Here is an 18,844-nt window from a genome sequence, read left to right as displayed (position 1 = left end):
ATTTTTCATTGCTCATCCTGATAGGCTTCGTTGAGGTATTTAATCTTTTGAGATGTTTTAGAAGTGGATAGCTGGGTGAGCTAATCAACCATACAAGTGCTACTGCTTTTCATTGGTTAGTTAAATAATCATAACTTAAGTCTTTGGGGTTAGGATGGCTCTTTATATATTGGCAAAAATATCCCCAAAGATCTAAGATGAATTTATTTTGAATTTTACTGACATTAGGAGGATATGGTCTCTTTAGCTCTGATAAATGAGAAGTTAGTGTTTTTGGTTGTAGTTTGATTATTTGAAAAAATTAAAAATAGAATGCTACTTTAACATGTATAAAAAGAGCTTTCACAACAAACTAATTTTTAAGCAATAAGTGAATTTATTGGAAAAGATGTGAACTGTTGAAATGAAAGTTTGACTTTTGAGTAGAGACTTTGTTAAAGTGGACAAAATATTTGAAAGTCAACTCTGTAATTCTGCAAGATGGCACAAATAATTTAGAGTATACAACATAATTTAAAGAGGCGTTCATTGTATTGCTGACATTCACTGGAACATATTTTTTTGCCATATACTTCATGACTTCATAGTATTTTGAAAAACATTGTGTATATTTATATGTGTATATTATATACAAGAATATTACTAAGGAAGCTTAACAATTTTCATGTCCAAATATAGGCATTATAATTAAGTAGATAGCTAAGAGCAGGTAGAACTATTAACTGAGTAAATAAATAGCCAAGAACTTGAAAAAGAGAGCATTTGGAAGTTAGGAACATTTCTTGTTTCATATGACTTGTACTATAGAATTTGTGGTTTTTAAGATAGTGAAGTGATGTTGGAAGATTGATGTTAACCTTTTTGTATCAAGTTTAGTCTTGGTAACTAAATTCTGGAATTCTATTGGAGTAGGGTGGATGGAATTTACTGTGTTTTAATGATCCCTTCAGGATTGAAACATGTCCCAGTTGGTTCTAACTGGCTCTACTACTTACTAGGTGAAATGTTTTGATGTGTACTAGGGGTCATAACCTCAGATACCCTCTTGTATCACCTTGGGATGAAGCCCTAACCAGAAAAGTTCTCATTATAATAAGGAACACTGTTGCATAATTGGGGTTCTGCCACACCAACATTCTGTAAATCCAGTATATTGAGATACAAACATTAGTAACATATTTTCTGATTGTAGAAACTGTTCGTTTTAGGAGGTTTAGAAAATACAGAGAATAAAGAAGAAGAAAAAAGATCTGTAAACTCCAGAGTGGTTATTTTGATGTATTTCAGATCTTAAAAAATAAATATATTTCACAGATTTGGTTTATACTTTACATGTAGCTTGGTCTCTTGCCTTATTCATTTGAAATTTCATTGTTCATATTTTCCTAAACTATATCGTCTCTAATTGAGTCTTATTCCCTTGTATGGTTTTACTGTATTTGATTTAACCAGTCACCTGTTGTTTGACATGGATTGCCTAAGGTGTGTGTATTTTTATGATTAAAATTTTGCTCTTCAAGCTACATAATTTGGATTTTTAATAGAAAAATAAGAAAATTGCAAATAATGCAAATGAGGAGGAAAACTTACCCAAAGTTATTACCTGTCATTGTGATATATATCTTTGCAAACTTTTTTTTGTGGTATATAAACCAATGTGTGTGTGTTTTATACAAAAGGGAAATCGTATATTTGACACTTTTTTATCTTGATGGTAGTATTGTGAATATGTGTCATTTTGTTCTGTTTCTTTTTAATACAGTAGCCTTATTATTCTGGCTGTAGTATTAATTAGTTTTTTTTAAAAATCAGGTATTTGAGCAATTTAGAAAGTGAAAGAAAATAAAAATCTAAGTTTCTCACCACTCAGAAATAACTATTAACATTTTTGTTTATGGATTTCTATATTCAAATTTTTTAATCCTTCCCCCCCTTTTTTTTTCCTTTTTGGAAAAAATAAGATTGTGTGATACATGCCACTTAATATACCTTTCATTTATCACGAACATCTTTCTAGGACTACATTACCATTATCCTCACTGATGTCAGAATTACTAGACTCTTGCTCTTTATAGCATTACAAAAGACAGATTATATTTGTACATAGTTATCCTGTTATTTATTAGAATTGACATACAGGAAAATGGACTTTTTGGATGTGTGCAGTTCTATTAATTTTGTAGTGACCATCTCTTCTCCCTCCTGTGGCAACCAGCTGTTCTTCATAGATTTATCTTTTTGAAAATTTCATATAATTGGTTTGTACAATATGTAACCTTTTGAAATTGGCCTAATTTAATGTAATGCTCTTAAGATTTGTTCGTTAACTGTATCAATAGTTCATTTTTGTTGCTGAGTAGTATTTCATTACATGACTATACCACAATTTTCTATCCATTTGTCTCTTGAAGGGTGTTTGTTTTTCTTTTCCTGGTTTGTAGAACTTATGGATAGAGCTGCTATAAACATTTGTGTAGAGGTTTTTATGTGAACATGTATTTTACTTCTCCAGAGTATATGTAACTAGGAGTGGGATTGTGAGTCATATGGAAATGTGTATGTTTAACTTTATAAGAAACTGCCAAACTCTTTACTGGTGTCTGTACTTTTTTTTTTTTTTTGGTATTGCTACCAGCAATATTGTAGATTTCCAATGGCTTCACATCCTTTTTAGAATTTTTTATTTTAGCCATTGTGATAAATATTTTTTACTTACCTCATTGTGTACAGTTGGGAGAGTTCATCATTAAATATTTGGTAGAATTTGCCAGGAAAACCATCTGGGTCTGGAGATTTCTTTTTCTAGAGTGTTTCCAACTACAAACTTAAAAAAATTTTAAAAGTAGTTATTCAGATTATCTGAAACTACCAAAGCACCAAAACTTTGAGGCTTAATGTTTTTTAAAATAAAAAAAAAATTTTTAACATTTATTCAGTTTTTGAGAGATGGAGATAGAGCATGAGTGGGAAAGGGGCAGAGAGAGACAGAGACACAGAATCTGAAGCAGGCTCCAGACTCTGAGCTGTCAGCACAGAGCCCACCACGGGGCTCAGACTCAAAAATGGTGAGATCAAGACCTGAGTCGAAGTTGACACTTAACTGACTGAGATACCCAGGTGCCCCAAAACTTTCAGGTTTTCTACATGTGTATGTTGTTTACAGTTTTCCTTATTATTATTGTTTTTAATGAGTATAAAGTCTTTAGTGATGGTGTCTCTTTTTATTCTTGATATTGGTAATTTGGGTCTTCTCTTTTTTTTTCTTAATCATTCTTCCTAGAAATTTATTAATTTTATTGACCTTTTAAAATGATCAATTTTGGTTTCATTGATTTTTCCCTATTTTTCTATTTTCTCTGTTTTTATATCCTATTTCCTTTAGTTGTACATTTTATGATTTCAGATTTTATGTTTTCTCCTAGCCTATGAATTATACTTAGAATTTTTTTAGGTATTTGCCTTAAAGTTTGCTATATATATTTATAACCAGTCTGAGTTCACCTTTATTTATTTATTTTTTCAAGTTTATTTATTTTGAGAGAGAGACAGGGACGGGGGGGGGGGGGGGAGAGAGAGAGAGAGAATGAATCCCAAACAGGCTTTGTGCTGATAACAAGAGCCTGACATGGGCTTGATCCCACAAACCATGAGATCATGACCTGAGCCAGAATCAAGGATCGGTTACTTAACCAACTGAGCCACCCAGGCGCCCCCTGAGTTCACCTTAAAATAGCACTGCACAACTTCACATGTAATGCAAATACCATAGAGTATTCCTAACTCTTCCTTTGTCCTTTATGAAGTTGCTGTCACTTACATTATTAGCCTGTCGATGTGCAATAATCAGTAAATTATTATTTTAAACAGTTATCTTTTAGATTAGTTACGAGTAAGAAAAAGCATTTTGTTTTACTTCCATTTATTCCTTTTCCTTCACTCTTTTTATTAAGAAAAAATATTTAATAATGGTTGATATGCAGTGTTATATTAGTTTCAGGTGCATGACATAGTGATTTGGCAATTCTATATATTATGCAGTTCTCACAGTGGTAAGTGTAGTTGCCATCTGTCACCACACAATGTTATTACGATATTACTAACCGTATTTCCTATATTTTTCGTCTCTGTAACATATTTATTTTATAACTGGGAGTTTGTACCTCTTATTCCCCTCGCCTGTTTTGCCCATCTCCCATCTCTTTCCCCTCTGGCAGCTGGCAATTCTCTGTATTTACAGTCTTTCTGGATTTTACTTTTTTTTTTTTAAAGATTCCACAAATAAGTGAAATCATATGGTATTTGTGTTTCTTTGACTTATCTCCATTTTAGCATAATTCCAGGTCTATCCCTGTTAATGTAAATGGAAAGATCTCATTCTTTTTTTTTATGGCTGAGTAACACGCTGTTATCTATCTCTTTGTTTATACACATATGCATATACGTATATATACACACACACACACCACATCTTCTTTTATCCATTCATCTATCAATGGACACAGGTTGCTTCCATATCTTGGCTATTGTAAATAATGCTGTAATGAACACGGGCTGCGTATGTCTTTTTGAATTAGTGCTTTTGCTTTCTTTGAGTAAATATTCAATAGTGAAATTACTAGATCATATATTCTTTCTATTTTTAATTTTTTGAGGAACCTCCATACTGTTTTTTTTTTTTTTTTACAGTATCACCAATTTACAATCCCACCAGAAGTGCATGAGGATTTTTTTCTCTATCCTCATCAACATTTGGTATTTCTTGTCTTTTTGATTCTAGCTGCTCTGACTGGTGAAAGGTTATAACACATTTTTTTTTAACACTGGTTTTGATTTATATTTCCTTGATATTTTGTTATTTTAAGCATTTTTTTCATGTGTCAGTTGGCCATCTGTATGACTTTATAAAAATGTCTCTTTAGGTATTCTGTCCATTTTCAAAACTGGATTCTTTGTTTTTTTGGTGTTGAGTTGTAAGAGTTGTTTATATATTTTGGCTATTAACCCTCTTGTTGGATAAATCATGTGCAAATATCTCTTCTCATCCAGGAGGTTGCATTTTCATTTTGTTGATGACTTCCTTTGCTGTGCAGAAGCTTTTTACTTCGGTAGTCCAAATAGTTTATTTTTTATTTCCCTTGCCTGAGGAGACCTACCCATAAATATGTTATCAGGGCCAGTGTCAAAGAGACTGCTGCCTGTTTTTTTTTGTTTGTTTGTTTTTTTTTTTTTTTAAGGAATATTCTGGTTTCAGTTCTCATATTTAAGTGTTTAAACCACTTTATTTTTCTATACATTGTAAGAAAGTGGTCGAGTTCTATTCTTTCGTGTGTAGCAGTCCATTTTTACCAACAGCATTTATAGAAGAGACTCTTTGCTCCACTGTACTTTCTTGCCTGCATTTTTGTAGATTAATTAATCATATTTCATCATTTTGTAGATTAATTCATCATTATAACTTTCCATTTGTGTCATCTGTAGTTTCTTTCTTCAGTGTCTTATAATTATCACATTATAGGTTAGTCACCTTCTTGGTTAAATTTATTCCTAGGTATTCTATTCTTTTTGGTGTAATTGTAAATGGGATTGTTTTCTTAATTTCTCTTTCTGCTGTTTTGTTTTTAGTATATAGAAATGCAGCCAACTCCTGGATATTTATTTTGTGTCCTGCAACTTTACTGAATTCAGTTTTTCTCAAATCTTTTTGGTGGAATCTTTAGAGTTTTCTATATATAGGGTTATGTCATCTGGAAATAGTGACAGTTTTACTTCTTCGTACCCATTTGGTACCTTTCTTTTATTCCTTTTTTTGCCTGATTGCTATAGCTAGGATTTCCAGTACTGTTTTGAATAAAAGTGGCAAGAGTAGGTACCTTTGTCTTGTTCCTAATCTTAAAGGAAAAGCTCTCAGTTTTTCACCATTGAGTATGACATTAGTTATGGGTTCATTATATATGGCTTTTTTATGTTGAAGTGTGTTCCCTCCACACCCATTTTGTTGAGAGTTTTTATCATGAATGGATGTTGAATTTTGTCAGATGCTTTTTCTGCATCTATTGAGATGGTCATATGGGATTTTATCTTTTATTTTGTTGATGTGATGTGTCATATTGATTGATATTTGGATACTGGACCATCCTTGCATCTCTGGAATAAATCCCATTTGATCATGGTGAATGATTCTTCTAATGTATTTTTGAGTGAAATTTGCTAATATTTTGTTGAGTATATCTGCCTCTGTTTTCATCAGATATAATTAACCCATAGTTTTCTTTTTTCATAGTGTTATTGGTTCTAGTATTACGGTAGTGCTGTAAGCTTTTCTTCATTTTTTTAAATAGTTTGAGAAGGATAGGTATTAACTCTTCTTTAAATGTTTGGTAGAATTCAACTGTGAAGGCATCTGGTCTTGGACTTTTGTTTATTGGAAGTCTTTTTTGATTACCAATTTAATTTTCTTAGTTGTCATCAGTCTGTTCAGATTTTCTATTTTTTCCTGATTCAATATTGGAAGAATGTATGTGTCTAGGTATTTATGCATATCTTCTAAGTCGGCCAATTTGTTGGCATATAAATTTCTGTAGTAGTCTTTTGTAAATCTGTGGTCTTGGTTGTTACTTGTTTCATTTCTGGTTTTATTTACTTGAATTCTCTTTTTTTCTTGATGAGTTTGGCTAAAGGTTTATCAATTTTGCTTATCTTTCAAAAAGCAGCTCTTGGATTCATTGATCTTTTTTATTTTTTAAAAAATATCATTTATTTCTGCTCTGATTTGTTATTTTTTTTCCTTTTAGCTTTGAGCTTTGTTTGTACTTTTTCTACTTCCTTTAGATATAAAATTAAAGTATTTAATTCAGATTTTTCTTGTTTCTTAAGGTTGACCTTTATCTCTGTAAACTTCCTTCTAAGAATTCTAAGTTGGAAGGTTTTTTCTTTTCATACTTTAGTGTTCTCTACTCTTTTTTTCCTAAGTTTATATATATTTATTTTTGAGTGAGAGAGAAAGCAAGAGTGGAGGAAATCAGAGAGAGAGGTTGAAAGAGAGAATCCTAAGCATGTTCCACACTGTTAGCATGGAACCTGATACGGGGCTCGAACCCACAAACCATGAGATCATGACATAAGTCGAAGTCGGACACTTGACTGAGCAACCCAGGTGCCCCTACTCCACTCTCTTTTAAGTCTGCTGTAGTTCTTATCCTTGTTCTTCTATACGTAAGTTTTTTTTTTTCTTTCTTATGGCTTCTTTCAAGAATTTGTGTTTGGTTTTCTGCGTTTGCATATGGTATGCTTAGGTGTAGATTTTCCCACATTTATCCTGCTTTGTATTCTCTGAACTTCCCATGTATGTGGTTTGGTGTATGATAATAATTTTGGAAAATTCTCCATTATCTTTCTTTTCTAGCACTCCAGTTATGCATATATTTTATCTTTCGAAATTGTTGCACCCTTCTTGGATTTCTGTTCTATTTTGTTTTTTTTTTATTAAAAATTTTTTAATGTTTATTCTTGAGAGAGAGAGAGAGAGCACGTGCGAGCATGCATGTACTAGTTGGAGAGGGGCAGAGAGAGAGGGAGACACAGAATCCAACGCAGGCTCCGGACTCTGAGCTGTCAGCAGAGCCCAAGGTGGGGCTCGAACTCAGGAACTGCAAAATCATGACCTGAGCCGAAGTCAGATGCTTAACTGACTGAGCCACCCAGGCGCCCCATTGTTTTATTTTTTTATATTATTTTTTTCTCTTTACATTTTGGTTTGGGAAGTTTCAAATGACATATTTTCAAGTTTGCTGGTTCCATCCTTGGTGGTGTCTAGTCTGGTGATGAGCCCACCAATGGCATCCTCTATCATTTTTGTTTTGTTTTGTTTACTTTCCCAGCTTTTATTTATGTTTTGTGCTTCAAAACACTTGGAGATTTATGTTTTTGCTTAGATTTTAGACCAAAAGTATTATCTGTAGTGAAGGAAGGTGTAGGGTGGGTAATTATCCTCATCATATTTCTAGAAGAAATGAAGAGATGGGTAAGAATTATATTTGAGTTTTATTTTAGGAAATACTCTTTTTCGTAGGCTGTAACTAACTAGGGTCTATAACATTATGTAGAGCGTACTATAAAAAGGAGAAGTATACAGAGCACACCACTGTATCTATGTGCAACACAATAAAATTCGTCACAATTCTTACCACTCTCCTGATTATCTCATAACTTGAGAAGTGACACAATAAATCAGTGATTAGACAATGATTACAATGTACTGTGACCATGGCGTAGCACAGAGCTATGTTTAGTCCACAAATTTTTTTCATTTACATTTGCTGGGAAAAAAAACCCTGGCCTTTTAATTGTACTGATGAGGTTTATTTTGTTTCAAAATTTTTACATATTTCAAAATGGTGTCTAAAACGGTGCCTGTCCAATGGTGATGGTAGGCTTTTTGATTTTCTTTTCTTCTCTTTTCTGTTTTTAATTTGTCACTTGTGTTACTGAGAATACTTTGCATGTTGTAAACACTGTTCTGCTTTTCTCAAGCTTTTCTTTAGCTTTAGCTCCTGTAATTTTTGCCCACAATTCTTTGTGTTCCAGTTTCTTTTTTTTTCTCTTTTTGTCTTTCATCTTCGGAGCTAGTAAGGTTGTTGAAAAGCATTTTTAGGGGCGCCTGGTTGGCTCAGTCGGTTAAGCGGCCGACTTTGGCTCAGGTCATGATCTCGCGGTCCGTGAGTTCGAGCCCCGCATCGGGCTCTGTGCTGACAGCTTAGAGCCTGGAGCCTGTTTCAGATTCTGTGTCTCCCTCTCTCTGACCCTCCCCCATTCATGCTCTGTCTCTCTCTGTCTCAAAAATAAATAAACGTTAAAAAAAAAAATTAAAAAAAAAAACCCTATTCTTAAAAAAAAAAAAGAAAAGCATTTTTATGTCCATTAGGGATTTCAGCATGTTGTATACGAATGCTACAGTTGTCGAATTCCAGTGTTCAATGGAGATTTTTTACAAACTGCGAAATGCAATTGTCAGCATTTTGTTAATCTTTCCTCGAAGAATGTATTCATTATTACAGCAGGATGGTACCCTTTCTCCAACCTAAAACTGAGAACTGGGTACATACTTGGATATCTGCTTGCAAAGGGCTCTTCACTTCTTTTGAACTGTGTTGGTTCAGTGACATCTAAGATTTCTTCAGTTTCTTCTGAAAACATCATCTCTTTCTGACTGCATGTTTTTGGCCAGAATTTCAGCAATCCTATAATCATTGGTTATGTTAGTGTTGTATCTTTTCTTCAGAAAGTATACAACACAGTAGGCTAGCTGAGCATGAGACAAAGCTAATCCTTTTGCAGTGTGGTTAAGAATAAGAGCCATCATTAGAAATATGTTCTGTTTTCAGTGGTAATCGCCTAAAGCCATTGATAATACTACTAATATTTTAAGGAGTTCAGCAACACCTTTGAAATGTGTATCATACATAAACCTGAGGAAAATGTTGTTAATTTGTTTTCTTATGAATGCTCATAATCCAAGAAATTTCCGATAAATTCAGTGTAGAACAGTCTTCAGGAAGTCCTATTCTGTTAGGTATCTTCACTGTTGAAAAGCCCAGGAACTGTTTTACAAATTTCTGGCCAATACATCACTTTGTAATGCTAGGCTAGAAAATCAGAACTCCAAAAATCTTAAGGCAGACACCAATTGTATGTGAAGCCAAGAGGCCTCGAGTTCATCCTTTTCTGGATCAAAATCTAGATTATCACTTGGAGGAAGAGTATAGAAGATGTTAGCAGTGATCATTTTTACTTTTATCACAATACACTGATTCAACAAATTACTTCACAGTTAGTTGAAACATACTCCATCAGTTCATTCAGTGTTGCTCTTTTAATTTTGTTGATCTTCAAGGCTGAAACAGAACCCATGAAATCAAACAGATACAACACCGATGCAGCTCTGACAGAAAGCTCTCGTTCATTGGAGGTGGCGTCTTTGAGTTGGGGCAAGGAGTGCCCCTCTGCCTGTTGCCCTTGCTGTGGAGCTGTCAGGAGCCCTGGGAGCACTTCTGCCTCTGTGCTGTGCATACCATTTCAGGATAAAGCTGACTGCTTTCTCTGAGGCCTAGATGGCAGTGCCAGCAGCTTCCATTAGTGGTGATTACCAGGATATTTCCACGGCCCTGGTGCTTAGGAGGGCTACTTGCACAGAACGGGCAGTGGCAGAGGGAAGAGGTGGGGAGAGGTACAGAGAGCTTGTGTCCCTTTGCCCGGTCTCCTTCCCCCGATGTAATTCTCTCCTGGGCATTGGGGACCTTTTTGCTGCCTGTCAACCCCTCAGGGCCATATCTCAGTGCTGGAAGTTTCCGGTCCCTGCTTCTCACGGAGCTCCAGGGGCTGAAGGAGGCAAGGATAGGGGAGGAGAGGTTTGAAAAAGTTGCTGATCCTGGGCATGGAGGTCCAGTGGAAGGGAGCCTGAAGTTCAGGAAACTGAGGCAAGGGCTCAGGGGTGTGGATGCTGAGCATGCCACTTGTCCCTTCAGTTTAGGTTGCCAGCCCACTGGCCAGCATCTCAGTGGCTGCTGCCAGTGTATCCTACCTTTGCTTGGAACTTCCTGCTTATGGGTTGCCATTGTGGATCCCCTCCAAGACACCACAGTTGCCATGGTGCCCACTTTTCCCTTTTAGCACTGACCCCTCATTTCCTGGAGCAGTGACATGCTACCTGGCATCCTTTATTTCTGTTAGTGATTTTTAGTTTTTTCATTTCCTTTTGATTTTAGAATTTCCATCTGCTTACTTTTTCCATCTGTTCTTCTTGTTCCCCCCCCCCTTTTCCCCCATTATCATCCTTAACATTATTAATCATAGTTATTTTAAATTCCCTATTTGATTACAAAATAAGTGTTATATTTGAGTCTGGCTCTGATGCTTGCTTTGTCTTTGTTTTTTCTTGCCTTTTAAAAGCATGATGTATAATTTTTTGTTGAAAAGTTTGACATTATATGTTAGGAAATAGGAACTGAGATAAACAGATCATTAGTGTGAGATTTTAAATTAATCTGTCCTAGAGTTGTATTGTGTTTAATATTTGTTGTAGGTATAGGTACCAGAGGCTTATTTCTTTAGTGTCCATTTTTGTCTCCTCTTTGTGCTTTCCTAACAACTCCTCAGATGGAATCTGCACCAGGCAGTAACTCTTTCAGCAGTAATTAACTTACTGTATTGGAGCCCCCCTGGTGTGGTGGTAAGGTGTAGAGGAGAGAAAGCATCCTATAATCTTATAATTAAATCTCATACTTTTGTGGGTTTGTGGCCTGGGACTGTGATCTTGATAGGTCTTTCTTAGGTCCCTCCCCCCCACACTGTCCCCCATCCCTCCTGTGAGACAGAAAGGTTAAGAGAGGACCAGAATCAGAGAAATGACCTTTCCACAGGTGGATAAAGTCTTTTCTGTGGAGATTAAGTCTTTGTTAGGGTGAATGCTCTGTTTTCTGTTTCACACTGACTTCTTTGACCTTCTTCCCTGCTGGAAGCACAAGGAGATCTTTATGGACTCTTCACTCTGAGAATCTGGTGATGTTCCTGGAAGTAAACCCCACAAAAATGGGTGACTCCCCTAAGACTGTGGTTCCCAGAAGTTTTCTCAAAAATACCATTTAAGTCCGTTGACTGATGAATGGATAAAGAAGATGCACACACGCACACACACACACACACACACACACACACACACGTACATACATACAATGGAATATTACTTGGCAATCAAAAAAATGAAATTTTGCCATTTACAACAATGTGGATGGAACTGGGATGTATTATGCTAAGTGAAATAAATCATAGAAAGACAAGTAGATGACTTTACTCATGTGGAATTTAACATACAAAACATGAACAAAAGAGAAGGAAAGCAAAATATTGTAACAACAGAGGGAGAATACAGAGAATACAGAGACTCTAAAATACAGAACAAACTGATGGTTGCTGGTGGGGTGTTGGGGGGAGCGTTAAGGAGGACACTTGTTAGGGTGAGCACTGGGTGTTGTATGTATGTAATGAATCACTAAAATTTATTCCTGATATTATTATACTGTATGTTAACTAACTTGGATTTAAATTTTAAAAATAAATAAAAAATAAAGCAGGGGAAAAAATACCATTTAAGTGTTTGTAGTGGATTAACTTTTTGCCTCCAAAATGATATGTCCAGGTTCTAAGCCCTGGTACAATAATGTGGCATTATTTGGCAATGAAGTCTTTGCAGACATAACTAAGGATCTTAAGGTTGTATGGTCTTGGATTTAGGATTGACCATAAATCCAGTGAGTGGTGTTCTTATTAAGAGTTAGAGGAGGGAGATTTGAGACACACAGAAGGGCAAGGTCATGTGCAGATGGAGGCAGAGGTTGGAATTATGCAAGCTAAGGAATGCCAGAGATTTCTGGCAGCCTCCAGAAGCCAAGACACAAGTGTGAAGCAATTCTTTCTCTGAGTCTTCAGAAAGATCCAACCCTGTTGATAACTTGGTTTTGTACTCTGGTCTCCAGAGCCATAAATGTGAAAGAATAAACTTCTATTGTTTTAAGTCACCTAGTTTGTGATTGTTATGACAGCCCTGGGAAACTCATATAATGTTCCTATCAGTTTATGGTTCCAGTTGTTTGTGTTTGAGGTGATCCAGTAGTTCTTGCCTCTCCATATCCTGAGCTGGCAGTTTGCCTTGTGTCCTCAGTTCTATGGTGGGCCCAAGAAAAGCCACTGACTTTCAGTTTGCTTAGCTTTGTTCTTGTTGTAAGGGTGGGAGTGATACCATCCAAGTTTTTCACATGTTGGAGCCGAAACTGCAAGTCCACTATTTTTTGTTTGGCATTTTATACTTATTATCTTAGTGATTACCACGTGCATTATTAGGTTTTAAAAATGTACAGTTAATTAATACACAGTCTGTTCTTCATTCCTTCTTGCTCTGAAATTCCTCCTAGAACTTTTTGTCTCCTGCTTAGTCTAGACTGTTTCTTATATTTGTTGCACGGTTGCTGTCTTAGCACTTTTCTCACTCTCTGGGATTGGCTCCACTATTTCTTGGATTTCATGTCTTCTTCTCTTTTGTTTCCTTTTTTTTTTTTTTAATTTTACTGGATAACATCATGTAAGGTTATATGTAGGAGTTAATTTCCTTTTCCTTGCCTGTGTGAAAATGTAACACCCTTGTCTGCTGATTTGGCTGACCGTGGAATTCATTTTCCTTTAATACTTAAGTGGCCTTGCCTTTTTATTTTTCCTGTAGAATCTGGTGTCCTTAATGAGAAGTCTTCTGATGATTCTCATTCTTTTGTAGACTAACTCTATTTCCTTTCAGACACCCTTCTAGGATATTTTTTATCTTTTTTACGAAATTTCATCTAGATGTGAGTACTTACTTTTTGTTATTGTGCTGGGTTTTCACAAATCTCTTTATTTTTGCAGATTTGTTTCCTTTAAGCTTTGGAGTATTTTCTTGTATTATTTCATTGTCAGTTCTCTATTTTCTGTCTTTTTTTCTAGAACTGTTATTTGGATGTTGAATTGTCTGGATTGATCATCTGTCTTTTATTTTTTATATTTTCCTTATGTCTTTTTGCTTTACCTTTTCTGGAAAACTTCCTTGGATTTTGTCTTCACTTCTCCAAAAGAAAAAAAAATTAATGGGGCACCTGGGTGGCTCAGTCCATTGAGCATCCAACTCTTGGTTTCAGCTCAGGTCATGATCTCAGGGTTCCTGAGTTTGAGCCCCGCATGCATTGGGCTCTGTGCTGACAGTGTGAAGCCTGCTTCGGATTCTATCTCCCTTGTTCTCTGCCCCTCCCCCACTTGCGCGCGCGCACGCGCGCTCTCTCTCTCTCTCTCTCTCTCAAAAATAAAAAATAAACTTAAAAATTAATGAGACATGCTGAAAGACACAAATTTCCAAACCTTTTTTATTTTCTCATTTTTTTTCATAGCATTTGGTGCTGACTTTATGAACTTTGTTACATCTCTTGAGGATACAAATTTGCACATGTTTACATTTTTTTATTTTGAAATGATAAGTTATAGAAATAAGTACAGTACAAAAAATTTCTCCCTGACTGATGCCTTTATCCTGAGTATTTTAGTGTGTATTTTCTACAAACCAGGATCTACTTAATCACAATCCAACCATAGACTTAAATAATTAACATTTATTTATATATGTATGGACTCTGGTTTCTTTATTCAACTGGATATGTTCTGTTACTGTCATTGTTTATTCTGGTGCTCAGATTGTCCTGGTTTGGCCAATAAGAGCCTTTTTGATATTACTTCTTTCTGTCCTTTGGCATCACCTTATCTTTCTTTAACTTCCTTGCTTTGTGGCACAATACTGTACTTCTGGCTTATCTTGTACTTTTCCTGCTTCAGAGGCGGAATTGCCTGTCTTCCCAAGGTTTCCTAGTTCTTTTTAAGAGAAAGTGGTGTTTACAGGATCTGTGCATTAGGTTGTGCATTGCTATTGGACTTTGCTGGTTTTTTAAGAGGACAGCTGGTATGTTTATGTGTATGTGTTTCATGTGTGTGTTTGTGTATTGAAAACCATAAGTACATGGTGGTACTTCTCATTTAGCATTACAGGATTGAACCTAGCCTTTTCTCCCTTATGTTTGCAATTCCCTTCTCTGACATAGAGAAACTTGACTTCCATTATCCTTAATATATTTACTTATTTAATCAGTCCCCTGGATTTAGCCAGTCTTCGTCCCTGTTGTCACTCTTCACCCTCACCCTTGCATGGACACCCTCTTCTGCTTGGGCTATTAGTCTTCATTCTAGGTTGCTTTACCCTTCTATACCTCTGCATGGAAATCTGCCCTCCCACCCCCCATCTCCAATACCATTTGGCCTTTGATATCCCTCACCAAACTACTCCTCAGCTTGGATGCCCTCTCCACTGTGCTTGGGCTCTGATACACCTTGTCAAGTTGCCTTTGTGTAGATACCCTCCTCACCTTGCTTTAGAGTGCTGATATGCTATACTAGGAAAATCCCCTTATGTGGATGCTCTCCTTACCATATTCTGGCCCTGCCTCTACCCCTACCCCAGCTTTGGATACCTTTTACTTTTTTACATTTTTTGGTCTTTGATTCTCATACCAGACACCCCCACCCGGGCTTTTCCCTTTTTCTCCCACTGTACTCTTCTATACCTAATGACTTTAGGACTAAATTGTTTTGGAGAGTTGAAAGGGGGGAGGTGGGTATATGTTTCATCCAGGAGTAATTTTTCATTTTATTATGGTTTTTCACAATTAACTATTATTTGTTCATATTTATGAATAAATAATAAATAACAAGCTGGGGAGACTATTTATGTAGGTAGAACTTACAGCTTTAGTTTAGAATTATCAGGCAGGGAGCTGAGCTTTGCTGTGGAGACCTAAATTCTGGGAATCAGTAGTCCTTTCTCTAAGAATGAGCACTCATCTATAGGAGCTTTACTAGTTTCCCCAAACTGTATGTGTGTGTGGGGGGGGTGGCTGGGGGAGCAGCCGGGGAGTTGGAGGATGGAGATTAATCCTTTAGTTTTCGGCCTTCAGAGAAAAATGCCTGCCTACTTAGCATTATTGTCTTAGAGCTTTTGTTGTTGACAGTGGGTGTTAGCTCTTCCATGTAAAGATAATTCCCTATTTTCATTTCTGCGTTTCTCATGAGCTTTCCTTTTCTGAATTTTTAGCCTTTATGGGATTCTGCAGGGCAGTGTGGTATCTCAGTTATAGTTTCCTGAAGTTCTCTGGACTTTCTGTTCGTGGCTTTGTTAGTTATGGATCCATTTTCATAAGTTTGAAAAATTTCTTTCTGGCTTTCTTCTCAGGTTGGGATGTTTTCAGCTGTAAATAGAAATCCCATCTGAAATTTACTTAACAGTTGGGGCACTTGGGTGGTTCAGTCAGTTGAGCATCCCACTTGGGCTCAGGTCATGATCTCATGGTTCGTGGGTTCGAGCCCCTCATCAGGCTCTGTGCTGACAGTTCTTAGGGAGCCTGCTTCCGATTCTGTAACTCCCACTCTCCCTGCCCCTCCCCTTCTCGTGCTCTGTCTCTCTCAAAAAAAAAAAAAAATTAAAAAAAATTTTCTTAACAGTTAAAAAAACTGCTATAACAAGAAAACTAAAGGTATTGTAGCATAGGGGTTGGTTAATTTGGCAGTTTGATCGTTCTAGCAAAGATCCAGGTCATTTTCTTTTTTTTTTTCTCTTTCATCCTAAACTTTTTCTTAAGAAAGGATTGAGACAATCTCTTGGTCTTTTTCTTGTCTTAAATAGTTATGGCACTTTTGGGCATTACATTCTCATTGACGAACATCCAAAGTCTTCAGAAGGACTTATTTTTCCTTGTGTTTTGTTTTTAAGGTTGGATAAAACTTTCCCAGAACCCCTGCTCATATCTTACTGGTTAGAGTCCATCCGTCACATGTGTATTTGAAAAACAGTCTGTGTGTGTGTGTGTGTGTGTGTGTGTGTGTGTGAGAGAGAGAGAGAGAGAAAGAGAGAGAAAGAAATTACTCTAAATAAACTTATCTTTAGACCTTTGCCTCTTTGACCAGCAGCATTTGATATCTGGGGCCTTTTCAGAATCTGCATTTAAGTAGGAGTCAACCAGATAATCTCTGCAAGTCAACAAGATGACTTGATTGTACATTCGTATTTGAAAAGTACTGGTCTAAACTAGTAAAGACTTAACCCCTGGGACTGAGAGAAACCTCATTTGTGAAAGTGTACAGGGTCTCAAAATACCTGATCAAAATCAGGGTTCAATAAGAAGGGAAAAAGGAGGAGGGAATCAGTGTCTGCCCATAATCCTTCCCCCCCGCCTTTTTTTTTTTTTTTGGTTGTAGCTCTGTGTGTGTGTGTGCTTTTTAAAAATCATACTCATAGTAGGAGAAAAAGATGAATGGAGGTATAGCTAGTCTATCATCTTGAATATGAAATCTGTTATAGCTTTTCTTGTATTGAACCTTGTAAAATATTAATAGTATGCATATATGATGTCCTGTAATCTAAAATTCTATACTTAAAGGTGGTAAAATAGTTCCTTATTAATCTTTACTTAAGGGTGTATTCATTTTCTATTGATTAGTAACAATATTGCCATAAACTTAGCAGCTTAAAACAATACACATATATGATCTCACAATTTTTGTGTTTCAGTAAGTCTGGGAGTGACTAATTAGGTACTCTGCAAGGCTGCCAGCAAGGTGTTGGCCAGGTCTGGGTTCTCTACTGGGGGAGGATCTGCTTCCAAGCTCACCTGGTTGTTGGCATCATTTAGTTCTCTCTAGGCTCTGGGACTGATAGCCTCAGTTTTTTGCTGGTGGTTAGCCAGAGACCTTCATCAGTTTCTCCATAGGTCAGCTCATAGCAAAACAGCTTGCATCTTCAAAGCCAGCAAGGGTGAGAGATTCCTAGCAAGATAGACATTGTAATCTTACATCATTATATACAATCCATCATCTTTGTCATATTCTGTTGGTTAGAAGTCAGTCATAAGTCATGTCTACAGTCAAGGAGAGGGAATTGCACAAGGACATGAATATCAAGAGATTGGGCGGGTATCATAGGGACCACTCTAGAGATTGTCTATTGCAAACAATGTATACATCTGACCATAAAAACACCTGATGATATGAATTATACATTGTATTCAGGCTTCTACTTATAATTTGTACTGTACTTTATACTAAGTCATTTGAGAAATTTGCTGATGTAGCCAAATATTTAAAATCGTTGAAGGAAGCCTTGATGCTATCTTTGTAATGTTGTCGTTAAACAGGTTCCTTAATTTTAAGTTTATTAATATGGTTTATTATATTTCATGAATTAAATTTTAGACATTTATTTTTCTTTTTTTAGTTGACTATATCGTAGAGTATGACTATGATGCTGTACATGATGATGAATTAACTATTCGAGTTGGTGAAATCATCAGGAATGTGAAAAAACTGCAGGAGGAAGGATGGCTAGAAGGAGAATTAAATGGAAGAAGAGGAATGTTTCCTGATAATTTTGTTAAGGTAAGTACTCTCACCTAAATTTTTAGCTGTTGCCTCATAGGATTTGATCTTTAACTTTAAGAAATACATGTATTTTAAAAACTAAAATGTTGAAAGTGAATTTTTACTCTACAGTTGTTTGGTGCCTTGGTGGATTATAACAGTATGTGTATGTATGTGCACATGTGTTTATGTATGTATATATGTATCTATTTACCTGTCTTTTTATAAAAATAAATAGTACTTTGTGTTAGGGTAGCACTTTGTAATTTACAAGGTAGTTTTGCTGTGTACATTCTCATTTGAGCCTTCAAGCCTTATAAAGTAAGTAGGGTGGGTGATGACCCCATTTTTAAATATGGTGACATTACAGATGAGAGGTTAAACGGCTTACCCAATGTTGGCTAGCTAAGATCGAGAATCTGAACTGAAATCCAGGATCATTTACTTAAGTCTAATTGTATCTTGTTGCTTTTGCAGCCCCTTTGCAAATATCTTAGGTTCCTATTTTAAGTGTCAGCCCTGTAGCAGTTATTGGTCAAAGTAGGAGTGTGTTTCCAACTAAGTACCAAACATTCCTTTGTTAGTGAATATTCAGTCACTTCCCCCCAGAAACAATCAAGATTCTTAAGTCTTTTGCAGACAGAGTTCTCACTAGTTTAGGGAAGGAAAAAAAAAAGTAAAGAATATCTGTATATTTATGCTTCACTTATAATTGCCTTGGTACCTCTATTAGTTTTCTTATGCTTACTTACTACTGGCCTCTTTAGATTGATTCTGAGTTCTTCTGGGAAGGCTAGAATGTGTCTCATTTTTTTGT

At 36.0% G+C, this 18,844-nt stretch overlaps 1 protein-coding gene and 1 pseudogene across 1 annotated transcript in view; one reads left to right on the top strand and one right to left on the bottom strand.

Annotated features, from left to right (window-relative positions):
- Positions 1-18,844, top strand: part of CD2AP (CD2 associated protein) — a 136,854-nt gene that overhangs the window by 18,266 nt on the left and 99,744 nt on the right. Inside the window, exon 2 of the mRNA XM_027057604.2 lies at positions 17,885-18,045. Within this exon, the coding sequence (XP_026913405.2) occupies positions 17,885-18,045 (161 nt within the window). The remainder of the gene's footprint in view (positions 1-17,884; positions 18,046-18,844) is intronic.
- On the bottom strand, positions 7,885-10,138 carry LOC113598840 (serine/threonine-protein phosphatase 2A 56 kDa regulatory subunit alpha isoform-like; annotated as a pseudogene).

This window comes from Acinonyx jubatus, chromosome B2 (genome assembly GCF_027475565.1).
Source record: "Acinonyx jubatus isolate Ajub_Pintada_27869175 chromosome B2, VMU_Ajub_asm_v1.0, whole genome shotgun sequence".
Lineage (NCBI taxonomy): Eukaryota > Metazoa > Chordata > Mammalia > Carnivora > Felidae > Acinonyx > Acinonyx jubatus.
Note: the sequence above shows the minus strand (reverse complement) of the source record. Positions and strands in the feature narration are given on the sequence as shown.